Raw genomic sequence first — 19,299 nt, 5'->3', positions numbered from 1 at the left:
ATTAAGACACACAGGACAGCACAAAGACGACAACTATATACAGCACAGAGAAGACAATTATCTTCAGCCGCGAGACGTGCACACAGCAGCACACAACAAGACTCTACTACAGACAGTAGTGCACAGCTTAGTTCAGCACTAGCTCGACTCCGTCGCTGCTCTGCTAATCTCTGGAAGACTTGTTCTTCACCGTCGATTCCGACTACTCTCGACTACTCCACTCTCGCAGCTGCAGACTGCCTCCTTTTATAGGTCACAGGAGTCGGGGCTAGCAGCCTCTCAACCAATCAGGAACGTTCGAGGCGTATCTCGGTTCCTAATGGACGGATCGGGAAAATTCTGGATGTTTCGGGTATAATCCATTTTGGCACCAAAGTCGCCAAAGTCGTCGCCAAGTCGCCAAATGGTCACCAAGTTTGTCGCCAAACTCTGGGACCTCCGACGCGACACCCGGACTCCGTCCAATACAGATGACTGTAAAACGGCCTTTCTGATGATGGAACCGACTATGCTGGGAAGCAGCATCACAGATTCGTAACACTATTTAGACAGCACTTATAAAATCTGGAAGAGAAATACTTCATCACAGGCATCAATCATCCAGCCTTATTTTTATCACTGAATACTAGTCATATCCAACAAAATGGAAGTTTAGAAACTTATATAAAAAATCAATAAGAATTTTCAGCGTATTAAATTCCTTGTCAAGTACAATTCTTTGTAGAAGTGCAATGTGTAAGAGTCCTGCAAGTCAAGAAAAAAAGGGGGTGCGGAAAAAGAATTCGAAACTTTTATTCGAAATATTGTGGTATGATAATGTTTCCGACTTGATTCATTTTTCTTGTCTTAATCAAATGTTGCGTTCAATGTGTAACGACAATCACACAATTTGCATATTATTCATACTTCTAATAATATAAAAAAGAAACAGAAATAACATTATTAAAAAAATTAAATAAAACAAATTTAAAATTTTTACTTTTAGAAGTAAGCAATTTGTTTGTCATCGCTTACTTCTGAGGGCTAACTTTAACTGCAATTATCAGAAAATTAAAAAAAGTTTTAAAATCCTGTTAAAAGGATGCTTTAAAAGAGAACTTGCACATGAGGAAAAAAAAAAAAAAATCTTCATGCCTTCTTAACAATGGAAGAAAAATTTAGAATCGATTATCTGCGGCATCGTAAAACGATTTGTGGTTCTTACAATAATGGAAATTATTGTTATAAACTATACTTAAGATACTTTTAAAAATATATTGTAATTAGAGAAAAAAATTACATAATAACTTAATTAGTAGATTAAAGAAAAGTTAATTTTTGAAATTTTAAGATGGTACAAAGGTTTTTTATAATATTTTTTAGAAGTTATCGCGAAAAAAAACATCAGAATTCTCAATTTTTAATTTATTAAAAAAAATTTTAAATCTTTTCCAGATGCATATTTTTACCCTCCTAAATATATTTATGCTAAATGGGGTAACGGTAACTCCGCATAGCAGCGCGGTGCATTATGTACTTAATGACTTTTACATAACAAAATTTGCAGAAAGAATATCGGCCTAAGAATTTTAACATGTTAAAATATTGCTATAGTATAAATTATTGCCGTTGTCTTCCCTTGTGTCGTTAATAGATTGCAATCTGTTAATGGAACAAGATACAACAAAAAAGATATTTGAATAGCATTAAATGAAAGTCTCAGTTCTTTTCCAGATTTTTATTCTTACTTTACAGTATTTGTGCTTCTAGAGTATGGACGAGCTTTTTGTTTCACGTAGATTCCTTTAGGTAGCTTGATTGAAATCATTTAAATGCACATGAACAAAAGATTAAGGACGTGTGTAAAACTAATTAAATAAAATAATAAAAGATGAGAAAGATTTAATAACAACATTATCTGAAACTGATCGGCTTAAAAATTTCCAGAAGCAGCGTGTATTCCCAGTTCTTTTGACTATACATATATTTTTCCTCTATCTCCAGGAAAGGAAAAGTCCGGCTCGACATCGGATCCATCGATGATTCCGTGTGCACAGAGGCGCTGGGCATCAGCTTCCACGAGCTGCAGCTTATGAGGCTGGAGCACAGGATTCCACTGAGTTTCCTTACCTTTAGGAGGGAAGAATTTCCAGGCGAAGATAATGCCCGTCGTTACCAGACCTATCTGTTTCTTGGTGCTGAAGGCTTTCCCACAGGCAGTCGTCCAACGTACTATCAGATGCCTCTAGTTCTGTCGCAGGTAATTAGCTAGCCACTTAAAATCTGAATAGAGAAGTAATATCGCAAATGGTATATTTGCTGATTTTTTTCCCCCTTCGTGCATAGTTTCAGCAAGTATGTGATCAAGAAGCAGTTATGATCTATTATTGAACAGACTTTATTGAACAAACAAAAAAAAAAGATGATGGCTGATTTTGAGTATTTTTTACCTTACACAATGTGTTCTAAATTAAATTTAGGAAAGTTCTAAAGAAATTCTTTTCAAGATTAAATTTAGAAATTTGCGGAGGGGGGGGGGGTTCCATCGGACCGAAATTGCAGTTTTCATTACTTTGGTACTTGGATGATCTGGTCCGAATCATATCAAGAGGGTTTTAACATGACATCTATTTAAAAATGTTCAACTGACTTCAAAGGAATAAAAATAAGAATTGGATTACATAAGAACGTACTATATACGTTTGTGTGTGTGTGTGTGTGTGTGTGTGTGTGTGTGTGTGTGTGTGTGAAAGCTTAGTCTTACTTGACTCACTATGAAGCAGTGCGAACTCTGTTTTATGATGCTCCTCATTTTGAGGCATGATCAGCTGACAAGAACGAAACCAGAGCGGGCAACTCTCTTCCAAAACACCCACACTAGCTTGAAGACATTTCACATTAGATTTTGCTTACGGTATTTTATGCACACAGCACATTTTTAGTATGATCGGTTTTCAATCTATAACCTTCCGTTCTCCAAGCGAGGCTGGATCATCATGACTCACACTTTTCATCATTGATGCATTTGTTTATAAAATCCAGATGGAATTTATTTATGTGATCACAGAGAGCGAGAGAATGATCGTTGAGTGAAAAGTATCATTGTTGTGAGATATATAATCAGCATCATTTGCTTTAAATTTATGATAGTCAAATTTTATGATAACTCGTTATCTTAAAAAGTCATATCAAAATGTTTAAAACTTTTTGATGTTTGTTTTAAATTTATCTCTTAATAAAGACAGAGGGATAGGATTAAGATAAAATCCTATCCATTAAATTTATGAATGAAGGTCAAATCGAACATTATTTTTCGTGAGAGAAAAGCAATTTATGTAAAAATTTTATAAATATTTTTAAATAAAAATTACCGAATAAAGCCTTTTATAACATATCAGTATTACTTATGTATTCATAATCTTTTAAAATATGTCCGATCTTAAAGTATACACCATTCTAAAGCAGTACTTAAATAATAAAAATAAAAAAAAGTTTTTTTAAAAATTTCATTAGTATACTTAAAAGAAGAAATTAATATTTTTATTAAAAATCTAACGATAAATCAAAAACTCAAACGTTTATTTCAGTAATAGAAAGGCCGCGGTGCCTGGTGGTAAGGTCTCGGCTCGTGAGCCGTAAGGTTTCAGGTTTGAGACCCGATTCCACCGAAGAACCGTCGTGTAAGGGGGCTTGTTGCACGTTAAATCTGTCATGCCAAACGTCCTCCCGCAGGTGTGGAGAGGGGGGGTGCCAGCTCAGGTGTCGTCCTCGTCATCTGACAGCGGTTCAAAATTACGAGGTCCGTCCCAAAATAGACCTAGTGTTGCTTTAAAACGGGACGTTAATATAACTAAACTAAACTTCAATAATAGAAATATGGAGATTGGAATTTTAATCAGATTCATAATATATTTTAATTTTTTATTCTTATTCTTATTCTTTTATTCTTATTGTATTCAAAAAGTTTTATTTCTTTCTCGCCTTATTTTCATCCTTCAACCTTCTTTTTTCTGAACCCGTAGAATTTGATGGAGATTCGACAGAAATCATTTCAATTAGATATTCCCTTTTAGATAGGATCAAAATTAAAGTTAATTCAACTAATTTGTAATTGAGTTACGGAAGCATTAAAATATTAGTTGATCATCAATATTATTAATACCTATGGCAGAAGAGATTTCAAATATGAGAAATCTAACCCATGCAGAAATAAGAAGAAGAAAAAAATGAACGCATAAAATTCGATATTTACATAGTGGAAAGCCATTCAGTTAAATAAAATCTATAAAAGCTACTATTTTGACAATTTTTATTGAATATTTCCATTTCCAACCCGTATATAGATTGCATTCCATTTCAAAATTTTAACTTTCCGTAAATTTTCTTTACTTAAAAGAAACGATAAGGAAAATTCTAAAGCGCATTGGAAGGAACTGCCTGCACACACATTTCTCCAATTGAACGATCCAGAAACACATATACTCTTCGCCACTTCATCCATATTCTCTGGGGCTCATTTTCCTCAGGTTGCGCCCCGGCAGCTTGCAGCGTCTTCAATGGACGCCGGTCCATTCCCGATGCTTTATAACAAAACGTCGGGGCATCATCATATTTCCCAGAGGATGCCAGCCCGCCTTTCCCATGTCCCTGGTCCCCGGGCCCTTGTTCCGTGAGTCCCACTAAATTTCCGCTTAATTGATTCCCTTTCGTCTCATTAGCCATCTCGATGGTCTTCGGCGGAACAGCTGGCTGGTGAATAAAATTACCGCCTTCATAAACTGACGAAAGATGCCCTCTCTCATTAGAAGGGTGAACGACAGTCCGTTCGAATCGATTGAGAAAACGGATTTATTTCAAAAGAGCACCGACTCCAGATATTCATTCGAAAGGACAGAGTAGGGATATCGCAGCTGTGAGATTCATTATTTGGATTTGTTGGGATTTTTGTTGGCGCAAAAGCCAGCTCTGCCAAAGTTGCATCAAGCGAATGTTACGATTTCACGCAATAAAATAAAGTATTTATATGAAAAGGCAACGGATGTTGTAAGATATAAAAGCAATCACTTTTAAGTTAATATTAATGTATTAACCCTTTAAAGGGCCATTTTTTTCGAGTCATATTATGTTAAAATATTTTTAGGCTTGAAATTAGAATAAGAAAAGGGATTCATTTAGCTTATTAGATAAATTTAATTTGATTCATTAATTAATTTGGTTAGTTAATAATTAAGTATCAAATCAAGACACGTCATTTTGTGTAAAATAAAGAGCTAAAGCATTTAAGTTTCTGTCTTTCTAAAAAAAATTGTCAGCACTTATGCCAACCTACATAAATTCATACGAAGATTGATAAATTTGGTGGGAAGCATACTTCCCATGGCCCTAGAAAGGGTTAAAGAGAAAAATAGCTTGTATCCAAACCAGCGGGAGTGGTCTTCTGAAAACTTTCTCGCATACTCTCTAATAAAGGTGTTATCCCAGAGAATACCTGACATGTAACTGGAGTACAGTAATTACGAAATATTAATCAATGGAGTGCATTTTTTTCTGAATCTATCATGCGATCTTCGGAGAGATTTTTGGCGATTAAAAACTGGCATGCGGTTAATAGATCTGAAAATCGTATTTGTGTTTTAGGCGCTTTTATTTTCTAACCGATTAGAACAAAAATTTGGCACAAAACTACACTTGTAGTTATAAAATAACATAATAGATTTGATATATTTAAGTCATTGTGTTTTGAATTATCGTGTTTAAATGTTTCTGAAAGTTCAGACCAACAGATGATCAACCTCTTGTTGAATTTAGCTGAAAATTTGATAGGTGTCAACATTAAAGATTTTAAATCTGGGTACTGAATTTCATCAATCTAAATCTCTTCATTTGGTAGTTATTGTGTTCACTTATATTCAAACAGACTTCCTCTGAACTCATTTTGCTCAAAATTTGATATAAAACAAATTTAGTGTAAGGACCGTATGCTAATTTAATCGGTCTAGCTCAAAGCCTTTACGAATTATGTTTGTCACATACAGATATTTTCCAAAATTGTTCTTTTCGAACTCAAGAAGGTCTGAAACGCGGAGATTTGAATATTTTCATAATTATTATAGTTTCGTTATACTACATATACGAGAAAATAAAGAAGTGAAAAGAAAAAAAAAGTAAAATCTAGCTCATAATCAGTGGTGGATTTAAGAATCTTCTATCCTTAGGTTGGGCTGCGAGTTCTAAAATTGTACAGACTAAGTCTATGGCAAAGGATACCGACGTGCTCTGATTGGTTTAAACCTTGGCAGTTAATTAGTTAATTGGCACTCAAATATGACATTTAGATATTTTCCAAGAAGTGAGTGCTTAAAAGACACAGATTTCTAAAATTCCAATTTCATTTTAATTAATTAAAAATTAAGTGAAATGTAAATGTTTTTCCTCTGCATATTTGGAGCATTTTATTGTGCAAAGAGTGTATCTGCACGATTTTAAAATTTACATTTCAGTGATGCCAATTTTATACTCAATATTTAATTCAGTATTTTAATACATATTCCGTACTTGAATAAATTTTTCAAAATATATTTAAGCATATTTTACAGCTATATTTTTTATTGTTTTAGTATTTGCGTTTATAGTCCTGCATATTTCAATGTTATTTAAGCGAGTTCGCAAATTATACAGACTAAGTCTATGGCAAAGGATACCGACGTGCTCTGATTGGTTCAAGCCTTGGCATCTTTTTGGCAATGTTTTGCACTCATAATAGTGTAGTTTTCGCTTATTTGGCTCAAACTTTGTACCTTTCATTAGTTTTATGGAAGATACGAGTGAATATCAACACGATCTAATTTTTATTAATATAATTGTTTTCTCTAAATATTACTAGTAATACTACTAATACTAATTATTATTAATAATAATAATAAATATTACTGTTAATACTAGTAATACAAGTTACTAATGTTGTTTATGCACAGAAGTATAAAAACTGAATGAAAGTAATTACTCAACATATGATGCAGCAATTAAATATTTCTTATTTTTCTATGATTTTCGTGCCTTTATTAGATAACTAGCCGCCTTTGGCGACCAGCCGGTTCGCCAATCTTAATGTTCGTTAAAATTTTAATAATTAAATATTTTATGCAATTTCTACTTTAATAGCTTCTTCATCAAAATATTTTAAAACTTCAAATTTTGATTATCATATAATTCATTCATAATATTATAAAGGCCTTCAGTCATAACGTAATATGTATCTCTCTCATTTTCTGTTAGCACCCGTAGAATTTATGCTTTAAATTAAAGTGGAAAGAATTTATCTTCAATTAATATAATACTATTTTTTACTGAAACAAAGCATTTTTTTATAATCTGATTACTGAAAATAGAGTCACTCAGCGTTTAAACTTTATGGGCACTAAAGAATATCTTTTTTAATTTATGTAATATCTCAAGAGTTGGTCAACAAAATTTTCTTAGATTCATTATGAGCAGATCGATTCATTAACAATGTTTAAATTTAAATGCATCAAACACTAAGAAAATAAAACGAATCGTTTAAAATAAACGGTTGAAAACAGGTTTTAAAAAAACTACTTAAAAAACGATGTACTTAAAACTATAAGCATATACAAAAAATATATAACTACCATAAATACAATTTACTTACAAAAGCATGCAACTAACCCAAAAATAATTTAAATCATCCATTGATAACGTTGTCATGACAACAATCAGAACAGAATGCGCATGCGTGAATTTTCTTCGCCGGTTACGTAACGCAAATACGTGATTTTTTCTACGCCAGTTGGGGTAACGCTATGCGGATTAGAAATTTTTAATTTCCTTTATTCTGTTTTATTTTAATTCAAAAGTACTTCAGAATGAATCTGAAAGATTGATTCATTAACAATGTTTAATTTTAAATGCATCAAACATTAAGAAAATAAACAGAACCGATTGAAATAATCCGCCGAAAAATTTTAACCCTAGCCTCATTACTGTTGGGAGAAAAAAAAACAGAAGCCTTTCTCGTTTGGCGCTGGGGATAATGGAAGATTTTTTTGGCGAAAAAGTTGGCGGTGGGGAAAATGGAAGATTTTTTTGGCGGGAAAGTTAGTTTTTAATTAATAATTAAAATTCTAATTAAAAATTCGAAAAAAGAAACCCCAGGTGCACATTCCCAACCTCCAAGATATACATGTCCCGTATTTGGTAGCTGTATGTCAAACGGTCTGACCTGTAGAGCGCCAACACACACACACACACACACACACACACACATTGAGCTTTATTATAAGTATAGATTTATGCAGTCATTGAAACTTGTTGCTGAACGTTTGTTACTTGCCCATCAACTACATATGGGGAGATGATTACTTAATGCCCAAAACGTATAAATATGTAAGCTTTAACGGAATATGTGATTTCGTAGCTAATTTTTTTAGTTATATCAAAATAATATTAAGAAGAAACACTCACAAAAAATATTTTTAATAAATTGTAATTTTTATATTTCCTGAATTTAGTTTTCAGGATTTGATCTTTTCTGCTCTATATGTGCTCCAGATTAATATTGCATGTAAACCGTAAAAAATAGGAGGGGAGATAAATTCACATATTTCATTTATTTTTATAAAAATATATTTCGGTATGGCATCTTTTTGGCAAAACATTGCCAAAAAGATGCCAAGGCTTAAACCAATCAGAGCACGTCGGTATCCTTTGCCATAGACTTAGTCTGTACAATTTGCGAACTCGCGGTTGGGCTCATTATGATGATTGTCTATGAAAAATTAGTGTATTTTAGTTTCACATTTTAACACATTTTTTTAAATCAATATTCTTATGATTTGTTTCAAGCTAGTTTTTTTTTGCAACTCTTATACGAAATATAAAGCATTGCAATCATGAAAAATGTTGAACTCGAGATTTTGACGGATCTCCGGGTTTTAAAACTCACTGAGTTCCAAACCCACATGTTTGGGAAATTTCTGCCTGTTTGTGACAAAGATTACTCAAAAATGAGTTAAGCTAGTCGGATGAAATTTGGCGTATAATTTTTACACCAAATTTTGAGATCTCTATCAAACTTTGGTCAAAATGCGTTCAGAGGAAGTCTGTCTGTGCAGCTGTTCGAATATAAATCAACACGATATCTACAAAACGAAGAGAGCTAGATAGATAAAATTCGGTATACACATTTAACATCTACAATATAGACACTTATAAAATTTTGATCCAAATCAAACTAGAAGTTAATAGTCTGTCGGTCTGTACTTAAAGAAACATGCAGATGCGATAACTCAAAAATGCAATGATTTAAATATATCAAATTCGGCACAAAATTTTATGATCACAAGTGCAGATTTTTTTTTTTTTTTTTTTCTTGAAAATTTTTGTTTTAGTCGTTTGTAAAAAACTCATTTAAAACCCAAATTCTATTTTCAGATACTTTTAACCGCACACCAAGAATGAATCGCCAAAAAAACTCAGCCAAAGATCACTTTAGATTCAGTAAAACTGCTAAATTTACGCAAACTATTGTATAGCAATGCCAAGCAAGGAACTTTCTGGAATGAAGCCATTGTTAAAGTCCCGCTGGTTTTATAACTTCGTTAAAAATTTTATTTATTGTTATTAAAAAAATTTTATTTATTGTTATTAAAAAATTTTATATTTATTGTCATTATCCGCATTTGTACACAATTTTATCTAATCACCTATCGCCCACACAAATTCTTGAAGTGTGTATGGGTGCAAGATGAAATTTAATATGTTTAGCTAAACTAAATTTGTATGTTTCCATACAATTTTGAATGAAATTCACTCTTAGGAAAGGTATCTATCTGATTTTCCGTATAGAAGTGAATTCGATAATGACGAAACGTGAAAAGCTGGATGAGTGAGATTTGGTACATAGTTTTAGCATCTAAAATGGGGATTCGTATCAAAGTTTGAACCAAATCCTTCAAACGGTTGACCGTCTGTCTGTCTATATATTCAAATTGATTTAAATGCGATAACTCCATAACGCAGTGATTTAAGGAATTAAAATTTGGCATGTGATCTTGTTTTAAAATTATAGTTTTGTCTCAAAGTTAGATTTTAGCCGATCGAAAAAGGCGTCGGAAAGGGATTCTCGGTTTTCTTTTTTATATTACTCAGCACAAAACTCTCATGCGCAGGAATTTGAAAATAAAAATCTGAGCATTTATTGTATTCACAATCTTATCGAAGGCTCATAATTTTATGTGGTGGAAGGAGGATAATACTTTTATTAAAAAGTATACAAGAAAGTTTCGGGAAGACCGTATCTGCTGTTTATTAGCATGTGTGAACATGACGTTGTTTTGGTTAGGAGGTTTTTTAATGCTCGAAATCGCGTAGGCAATGAGTATTGAAGCTCGAAATCGCGCAGGCAATGAATAAAGCACAAATGGCAATTTTCATCATCATCTTTTAATCGCATATATTTTTTTACCTGCTTTTACCAGTATTGCATTATTATTATGAAAGCAGATGCGTTTTTAAAAGGTTAACCTACTTAATGACTTAAATTAATTAAGACAAATAATGACAAAAAAAATAATAATGTTCTCACATGATTACTTGAAATTTGCGATCGTAGATTTCATTTTTTTTTTTTAATTTTTGTTTCTGCCAAAGATAAGTTTATTGCAACTTGCTTTACGTATCATTATGTCATATTAATGCTTCCTTGGTATTTCTTTTAAAATTATTTCGATGTTCGATAATCAAGCATGGTCGTTGTTTCTTAAATGCATATTTAAAGAACCCTTATTACCTTCCTAAGTAAAAATATAAGCGTATCGAATAAAAAAAGTAAGATGCTTGTAATAAACGGACTTTAACTTAGCACATGCAATGTATTATACCCTTATTGTTTTATGCATCAGAAACATAAATAATAATTATTTTTATTATTGTTAGTTAAAGCAACGTGCACTAAAATAATTTCATTCTGTTCAATTATTAAGCAGCTTAATGTCTTTGAAGAGCTATTACTTTGCATTTCAAATGAAATAAGATCTAAGCGGCGCCTCGAGCCTTCGGAAACTAACCACCTGCTCGGGTCAGAATGTTGGATGGGAAATATGAAATTGATCTCCTGCGCTTATCAGGAGCGACACTTCACTGTAATCCCTTCCATGTGGAAGCACACGCTGCCACCCAGAAACCAAATAAAGCATCAAAAGTTGGGATCACGATAAAGCTCTTCGAGATCGGAGGGAATTTAAGGAGCCGGATAAATGAGAACTCCCGCTCAACAGTTTGAGAGCAAAAAAAAAAAAAAAAATACTTTATTTCGTGAGTCGTTATCCGATCCTCAATAACGATGCCGATACCTATAAATTCTGTCATGATATTCGAGCAAAAGATTAAACCAAACGATATTTTTTCCCCTTGTAATTGGGAGGAAAAAATGGCGGCAGTTATAGAATTCGACAAAACGAGTTACAGTAGAGTAGAGTAACTCTAATCACATGTAAATGTTAATCACATTTATAATTGTATTTCTGACGTAATTTATTTTGTTGAGCGCCAACATCCTTTTCTTTTTTTATGTTGCAGCTTTTCCTTTCTCTACTTTATTTTTCTTTTTTCTGCTAATAATATGAGTTTTGTTTATTGTTTTTATTTAAGTTTTTTTTAGATGCGAAATATTTAAAATTAGATTGAAAAAAATTGCTTTGTGAAAAAATAAATAAATAAAGTTAGAATATTCACATTCTGAAAATATAGCAAATAAGTAATTGTTCCTCCATTAAATGAAGATTTTAGTTACAAAATTTGGCAACAACTATGTCGTGAATTCTTTCATTTCCGGCAGTTGAACATTTTTAATAATTTTGATGTTAAGCAACTTTATGGAAACTTTCTGATGATGAAATCAAAACGAAAAGTTTTCAATTGATTTGATAAAAGAATTTCAAAATAGTGCTACTAAATAATATTGTATTTAATTAGATTCTTCTATCTCGATCAGTGCACATAATTGGTATTTATGAATATTTCATTTATGAAAACTGGGGAATTAGTTAAGCAAATATTTAGTTAGTTATAAATTTATTAAAAAATACTATTTTGTAATTGGAGGGTAAATGTAATATACGAGCATATTTTTCTTAAATTTTAGCAAATTTTAAAAAATATATTTTTTTTTTTCCAATTTTTAACTTTAGATTATATTTTTGTTCTGGAATTCAAACCCTTTTCATTGTTTCATCAAATTAATCGCTTGATTTTTCCTCCTTTGTTGAAAACTAAAGGATACTGCAGTTTGTCTTGTAAACTATACAAATATTAAGCATTATCTAATTAATATCTGTATAGTTTACAAGATAAAAAAGCGAAATTAAAATATCGCGAAGTTTCAAAGATGGATGAACTGAATATTTACGTTTTTTTTAATAACTCTGTGATGTTATGGGAAGCAAAAAGAGAAGAAAAAAAACCCACTTTAATTCGTGAGTCGTTATCCGATCCTCAGTAACAATGCCGATACCTATAAATTCATAAAACTTAAATAAGGCAATTAAAATAGCATCGCTTTAATGGCAGACAATTTGACGGAAGTTTGGACTTGAGGTTAAATTTAAACGGTTTATTTGAAATCTAGTATTACCAGTATTCCTTGCGAGCCAGTTGGTCGGGTCGTCTGAGGCGACTAGTTGCAAAATAATATTAAAATCATTAACAATCGCAAAAATAAAATAGAGACAAGTTTTTTACAAAATTTATATTTTTGTAAAGCTTTGATTTTTTTAAACAAATGCTTGTAAAATCAAAGATTATATTAGACAGGAAAAACTAGAAATTTATCGTCTGCCTTTTAAACAAACACGAAGAAATTAATTATCGTTTGCTAAAATTTTCCTTTCAAATAAATGCAGAGAGTAACGTTTCATGATGCATAAATTAAAAATTTATCGTTTGATTTTTCAACTCTATTAAGAAGAATGTTCATTATGGAATAATATTTTCATGTAACTAATTAAAACAAACTTCAAGAAAGCCATTCTTTATGAAAGTGTTTTAAAATTATTCTAAAACTTAGTAAAATATTTACATGTCCTTATAATGAAGTATCTTGTAGATTCCATTTCATGATTTATTTGCTTCTTATGACTATTTTTCATTTTCCAGGCTGCACAATGTTCAACATGCCTTTCTATAGCGAAAGCTGGCATCACTTCCCCACCCATTCTATCCTCAGGTCCTTACAATATCGATATTTCTTCATCTGACTTAAATGGCCAATGGGTTAGCCTTAGATGCGAGGTCAGGCCTTACGGACTCTTCCTCAGACGGATTTTCATCTTTGCTGATCAAGACAATCACTGGCAAGCCCAGCACTCCTACTACAAAGATCCCCACTGCCAGAATCCAATGTTCCTTCTCAGCGCGTCTGGAATCTACTTCCGTGGATTGTCTTCCAGTGTGGTGCCGGATGCCACAGAGTACGATTTTCATATCCAAGAAGCGTTCCTTACACCAGAAGATATTCAATTCGCTAATAACCTCAATGGCTTGTACACCTGTGGAAGTGGCTCCAAATGGAAAGTCGGTGAGAGGGGCAATCTAACACGATCCGGTGGTTGCAGGGAATTGGGAATCGTGGTACCATCCATGGAACGGGATTTAGTTCGATTCGAAAGATCCAGTTTGGATTTAGTGTTTCTATACCTCGGTGAGACCACGGAAGACAAGAAGAGGCCTACTAGCTTCCAGCCCCCTCTCGTTCGATGTTCCAGCCCGGAGAATAAAATCGCAGAAGATTTCTTTCTCAATTACAATGAACTTCGTCCTCTGCCTCTTGTATCAGGATCTTCAGCGTCAAATTCGATTCGCATTGATTTGATAGGCTGTTTGGCTAGTTTTGTATTATTGAAATTCCATATCATCAGAAATAATCGCTAACCTTCAACTCGATTTTATCAAGACAATCAAATAACGAATTGATCTTTGATGAGGTCTTTAATGAGTTGAGATCTGAGCTCGCAGAATCTGCTAAAAAGTTATTGTTCTGTTCGTATTTAAGGAACTTGGAAATAATAGTAGAATTCGGTTTATTTTTCTTCTGCTTTTCTTCGGAATTTTACTAATTGGAATTTCTGGGATTGCATTAATGCTGACAATAATCTGATTTTCGAAATGATTAATAGAAATTCATTAGCCTAATCTAAAAAGAGATAAACTGTAGATTTTTTCTCTGATTATTAACAATACTTTCAGAAAATGATATCAAAAAATCTCATTCTTTTCCATTAAAATATTAATCATTCAAAACACCAGAGTTCTTTAAGACTGTTAAAAAAATTACCTGGAAAATTCAATGAGCTTATGATACCAAAGCATTGCTTTTGAAAATGAGTTAATTCGATAGAGTCAATTCTTTTGATGCCGTGATCACGTGACAAGAATTATTGCACATGTTATCCAAGCAATCAACAAAGTTTTTCACAGCTTGGTTCAGCGTGTCTTTGCATGTATCCAAAACCTCGTGCCATAATATCCAATTTTGGCATTTTGACCAAATTTATTGAGTATAAAGCAAGGGTTGATATTCAAAACATTACTATAACAAAATAATTTCCGAGAATTTCACTCGACAATTCTTAATCATTAGAAGCATGCAATATGAAAATTCGAAAGAAAAAAAATGCTGTGTCTAATTCATTCTGTGTGCATGGTTTTCTTTTAGATTTAAAAGTTTTTCTCAAACAATTAGTTAGAACTGATCTTATATAGATATATTAACAAATGCATTATAAATTCAAGGAAATCCATACAATTTGTATAATATTTACACTTACAAAGCTACCGAAAGTTTTAAATGTAAACAGAAAACGATATTAAATACATTGAGATATAATTGCAAAGATTATAAGTAGCTAAACACTGAAAAAAAAGTAAAAATTGAATTAAATAATATATAAATAATAATTATGTTATCAGTGGAAATACTAAATTATTATACAATAAAATAATATTTCAAACAACAAAGGAATAATTCTTAACTTTACGAGAAAAAATTCCTCAATCAACAGATGCTGCCTAAATATGTAAATAAAAATTATGTTACCTTAGAAAATACTTATTAAAAAAAGTAGACAATAATTTTAAACAGCAAAAAAATTATTATTGGCCTCATGGGTAAAAATTCCATAACAAACAACAAAGGAATAATTCTTAACTTTACGAGAAAAAATTCCTCAATCAACAGATGCTGCCTAAATATGTAAATAAAAATTATGTTACCTTAGAAAATACTTATTAAAAAAAGTAGACAATAATTTTAAACAGCAAAAAAATTATTATTGGCCTCATGGGTAAAAATTCCATAACAAACAACAAAGGAATAATTCTTAACTTTACGAGAAAAAATTCCTCAATCAACAGATGCTGCCTAAATATGTAAATAAAAATTATGTTACCTTAGAAAATACTTATTAAAAAAAGTAGACAATAATTTTAAACAGCAAAAAAATTATTATTGGCCTAATGGGTAAAAATTCCATAACAAACAACAAAGGAATAATTCTTAACTTTACGAGAAAAAATTCCTCGATCAACAGATGCTGCCTAAATATGTAAATAAAAATTATTTTACCATTGAAAATATTTATCAAAAAAAAGTAGAAAATAATTTTAAACAGTAAAAAAATTATTATTGGCCTCATGGGCAGAAATTCCAAAACAAGAAGTTGATTCAGAGTTTGAATTAGTGCGAGTCACTTTACGTTCATTATGCGACGACGAATTTGCTTCATTTCGTAAACCACACTTCTATCATTCGATATTCACTGAAAGATTAAGAATGAGTGTATCTTAAAAATTCTGACAAAGAGAAACGGCATGCTTGATGTCGTATGTAAATCTGCGTGAAATGCTTGCGCACCAGCAGAAATCACAGAAACGATTTAATTAATATCAATAAATAATACACAAATTTTTAAAAATGGTATCTGTTAAAGCTATCTTGATATTTGTCATCGACATTCTATTGATGGATACTGAATTGTTTTTCATAAAACATCAGTTTTTTTTTTTGCGATGTTTTATTATGTTTATGTTTTTAAAGGTACTCATAGAGCAATTGGTGTTGAACTGAAATGCCCAATATGACAAATGAACGAAGTTTATGTACATGTAGCGAAAAAAACTTTTTAAGATATATTTCGAAAATTCAAAGTTTTTAAAAAAAATAGAGTAACAGTAGAAGTTATTGCTGTTTTCTTGGCATCTCTATTCTGATATGGTATGAATATTTCTTGCTTCGAAGAATATTTATCCTATATATATCGCAGTAATTATTTTCAAAATTGCCCCAAAAGGAATGTCAGTAAATCGTTGATCTGACTAAAGACTGATTTACCATACTTATTTATAAATAACAAAGAAACAATTCCAACTTCTTACGATGAAAACATTTCCCAACATTAGTAGAATATTAAAGGTATAGTAGATTTTACAAAAAACAAAATCTAATAATACGGATTCCGATTATCTGAATCGATTTTTGGAGAAGAAAAAAGAAAAAGGTCAAAACTAGAAAAATAACAGGGAGAAAGCTACTTTATTTTCATCGATAATTTAATTTGAGATTTACTTTGTCTGCAAATTTTCCATCATTTATAATTTTTATACTTAATTTCGTGTATTAAGAATTTCTTATATATGATGTTCAATTTTACTTAAATTCCGAGCTTTAACCAGTCATCCGAATTTTTATACTTACGAATTGGCTCTATTCCTGCTTAATTCAGATAATTGAAATAATTTCATTATCAATTCCACCAATGCTCGTTGATATTAATAGAAAAAAAAATGGCACGTCAAAATAACACGACTAGTCATCGATCATTGCCAACTGTTATAGCTCGTTCAAAATAATTACATGTCAATAAAAATTTTAAAAACTAAACCATGAAATTTTTATTTTAAATTTCACAACATACTGTTTTAGTTGTTGCCGGGGTGTAAGTTTGACATCTTTCTCGTGGAAGAAATAGTTACAAAACAACCCAACATGCCAGCTTGTAAAGTTGTCTCTCCTGGAAATGGGGTGTCGACCGTTGCCATTTTAAACCCCAATGATAGAAATATGATCGAAATTATCCCTTCTCCCAGAATGTTCTCCTGAACTAACATCGAGTGAAATAGTATCGTTGGCATACCACGAACAGTTGATGATCTAAAGAAAGTTGTTCGAAGCAAATTTAGATATTTTCCCCAACAATGACTCAGAATGTTCCAAGCGAGACTCTTAAAAGACATCCACAAAATGTTTCGTCGCTTGAATGTCAATATTTTCATCGTAGGACCTGTGTTGTCTCTCGACTCCGTGTCATCCACTCCCTTGTAAATGCCATAGATGCATCTTTTCGATGGTACAATAAAATATACCTAACACTTCACAAATTCGAGTGCTTTCATTTCTTCTACTATTTTCAACAAAAATGAATAAACCTGAGACGCTTGTGTACTAAGGAAAAAGTGACTGCATAAGACACATATTAAAATTATTTCACTGTCGCGTTTGAAAAGAATTCTCAGATTTCTTTTGTTTCTTAGAATAAAATGTGGAAAATATCTGCTTCTTTTGAAAATGTTATGTTTTTCCATTAATCACAGAATGAAAGGGAAAAAAATGACGACGAATCCTTAATAATTCACACCTCATTTTTTTTCATTGTTTTAAATAAGTTCATTTGATGTCTTTAAATTTTGCTTACATTCAGGAAAAAATTAAAATTTGATTTCTTCTAATGGAACAGACACTTTCCGAAAATTGAGCTAAATTCTGTTTAATTCAAGAACTATTGATCCAAAATTAATGAGTCACTATTTTTAGTTATAACAGTGATTTGATTAGTATTCAATAAATAATTTACAAAATAACAATACTTTAGTAATATCTCTTTTCCCAGTAAATATGTAATGTATATAATTATTAAAATCAAAACTATACCACAGTTGCTATTTTTTTGCTTTCTTGCATACGAAGTATTAAAAAAGATATCGCTGCAATCTTTAATAAAAAAAATTTTCAAGATTTGGTTGAATTTTTAAGTTTAAAACCTTTCTAAGTTTTAAAAAAAATCGAATTCTGTCTGTCTGTCAACACAATGGTTATAAAATAGATCGAACTAAACATATGAAATTCAGTTTGTAGCCCCTATATTAAAAGTTTAAATTGGTATTGAATTTTAAACAAAATCTTCAGAACAGAGCTTATATGTCTGTACTATACACATGTTGAACGCAATAACTAAACGAATGAAATTCATCATATAGTTTTACCACAAGAATTAAAGACTTGTGTAAAATTATTATAATTACCATAATTAATTATTATAATTACCATATTTGTCAATGTGACAAATCTGTTGTCTGTCCATATGAATGCAATAATTCGAAAATAAGACAAATACGAAATTTTATATGTAGCTTTGTGTTTTTTTAATTCAATCATCCAATGAGAAGAGATACTAAACGTATTCAGAATTCTCTTCACTATCTGCAAAGCTAAACGCAAAATATCCCATATTGGACATGCACAAGGAAAAATCTAGAAAAAACACTCGCTGGCTAATAATATTCAAGATTTAATATCAGAGATTATTTTTACTATAGCTACAGAAGATTCAAAAATTGGAATAGATTTTTTTTTCTCTCCTGCTTTTAAGCATAACATGTATCAAATTACTTGTTAGTTTATGTTTAATTTCTTAAGGAGTATTATACAAAATGTGTTATTTTTTTTTTATTTTTTCAATAATGAGTATATTAAATATCATATATTCATTGAAATATATTTTTTAAGACAAAAGATATCTCGCTATATACTACGAATATTTCAGTGAGAAAATCAAAACATCTTATGGCGAAAACTGTAATATTTATAATTACATTCATATAAACTTAAAACTTTTGTGTGATTCAATAACGCCAAAATTGGCATAAACTTTTAAAATGCCTTCCAGTATGGGGATATAAAATCATATCTTAATGCTTTTAATTAGTAACGTATTGAGTTCATACTTTTAATTAATTCAATTCTAGCAATAAAGTTGCTGTGTGAGCTCTTATCGCTTTTCAGTACATTTCGTTTTAACGGTGACCAAAAATCGCCAAGACAAAATTTCGTCAAATTATAAAAATATACTCAAGCGCATTATTATTTATCATGAAAAATTTTGAATGTGATAATCATATGTAATATTAACGATTGAAATCGCCGAATTGGCGAATTTTTTTCTTGACGCCTTTTGGTCGCCGTTAAAATTGACA

The 19,299-nt window shown here is 31.3% G+C and overlaps 1 protein-coding gene across 1 annotated transcript in view; it reads left to right on the top strand.

Annotated features, from left to right (window-relative positions):
• LOC129984686 (protein APCDD1-like) overlaps positions 1-17,427 on the top strand; it is a 61,969-nt gene extending 44,542 nt beyond the window's left edge. The window contains exons 4-5 of the mRNA XM_056094623.1: positions 1,984-2,239; positions 13,150-17,427. Of these exons, the coding sequence (XP_055950598.1) occupies positions 1,984-2,239; positions 13,150-13,923 (1,030 nt within the window). The 3' untranslated portion in view covers positions 13,924-17,427. The remainder of the gene's footprint in view (positions 1-1,983; positions 2,240-13,149) is intronic.
• Positions 17,428-19,299: the final 1,872 nt, after the last annotated feature.

The sequence above is a fragment of the Argiope bruennichi genome, chromosome 9 (assembly GCF_947563725.1).
Source record: "Argiope bruennichi chromosome 9, qqArgBrue1.1, whole genome shotgun sequence".
Lineage (NCBI taxonomy): Eukaryota > Metazoa > Arthropoda > Arachnida > Araneae > Araneidae > Argiope > Argiope bruennichi.
The sequence above is the reverse complement of the archived record's forward strand: the minus strand, read 5'-3'. Positions and strand labels throughout refer to the sequence as shown.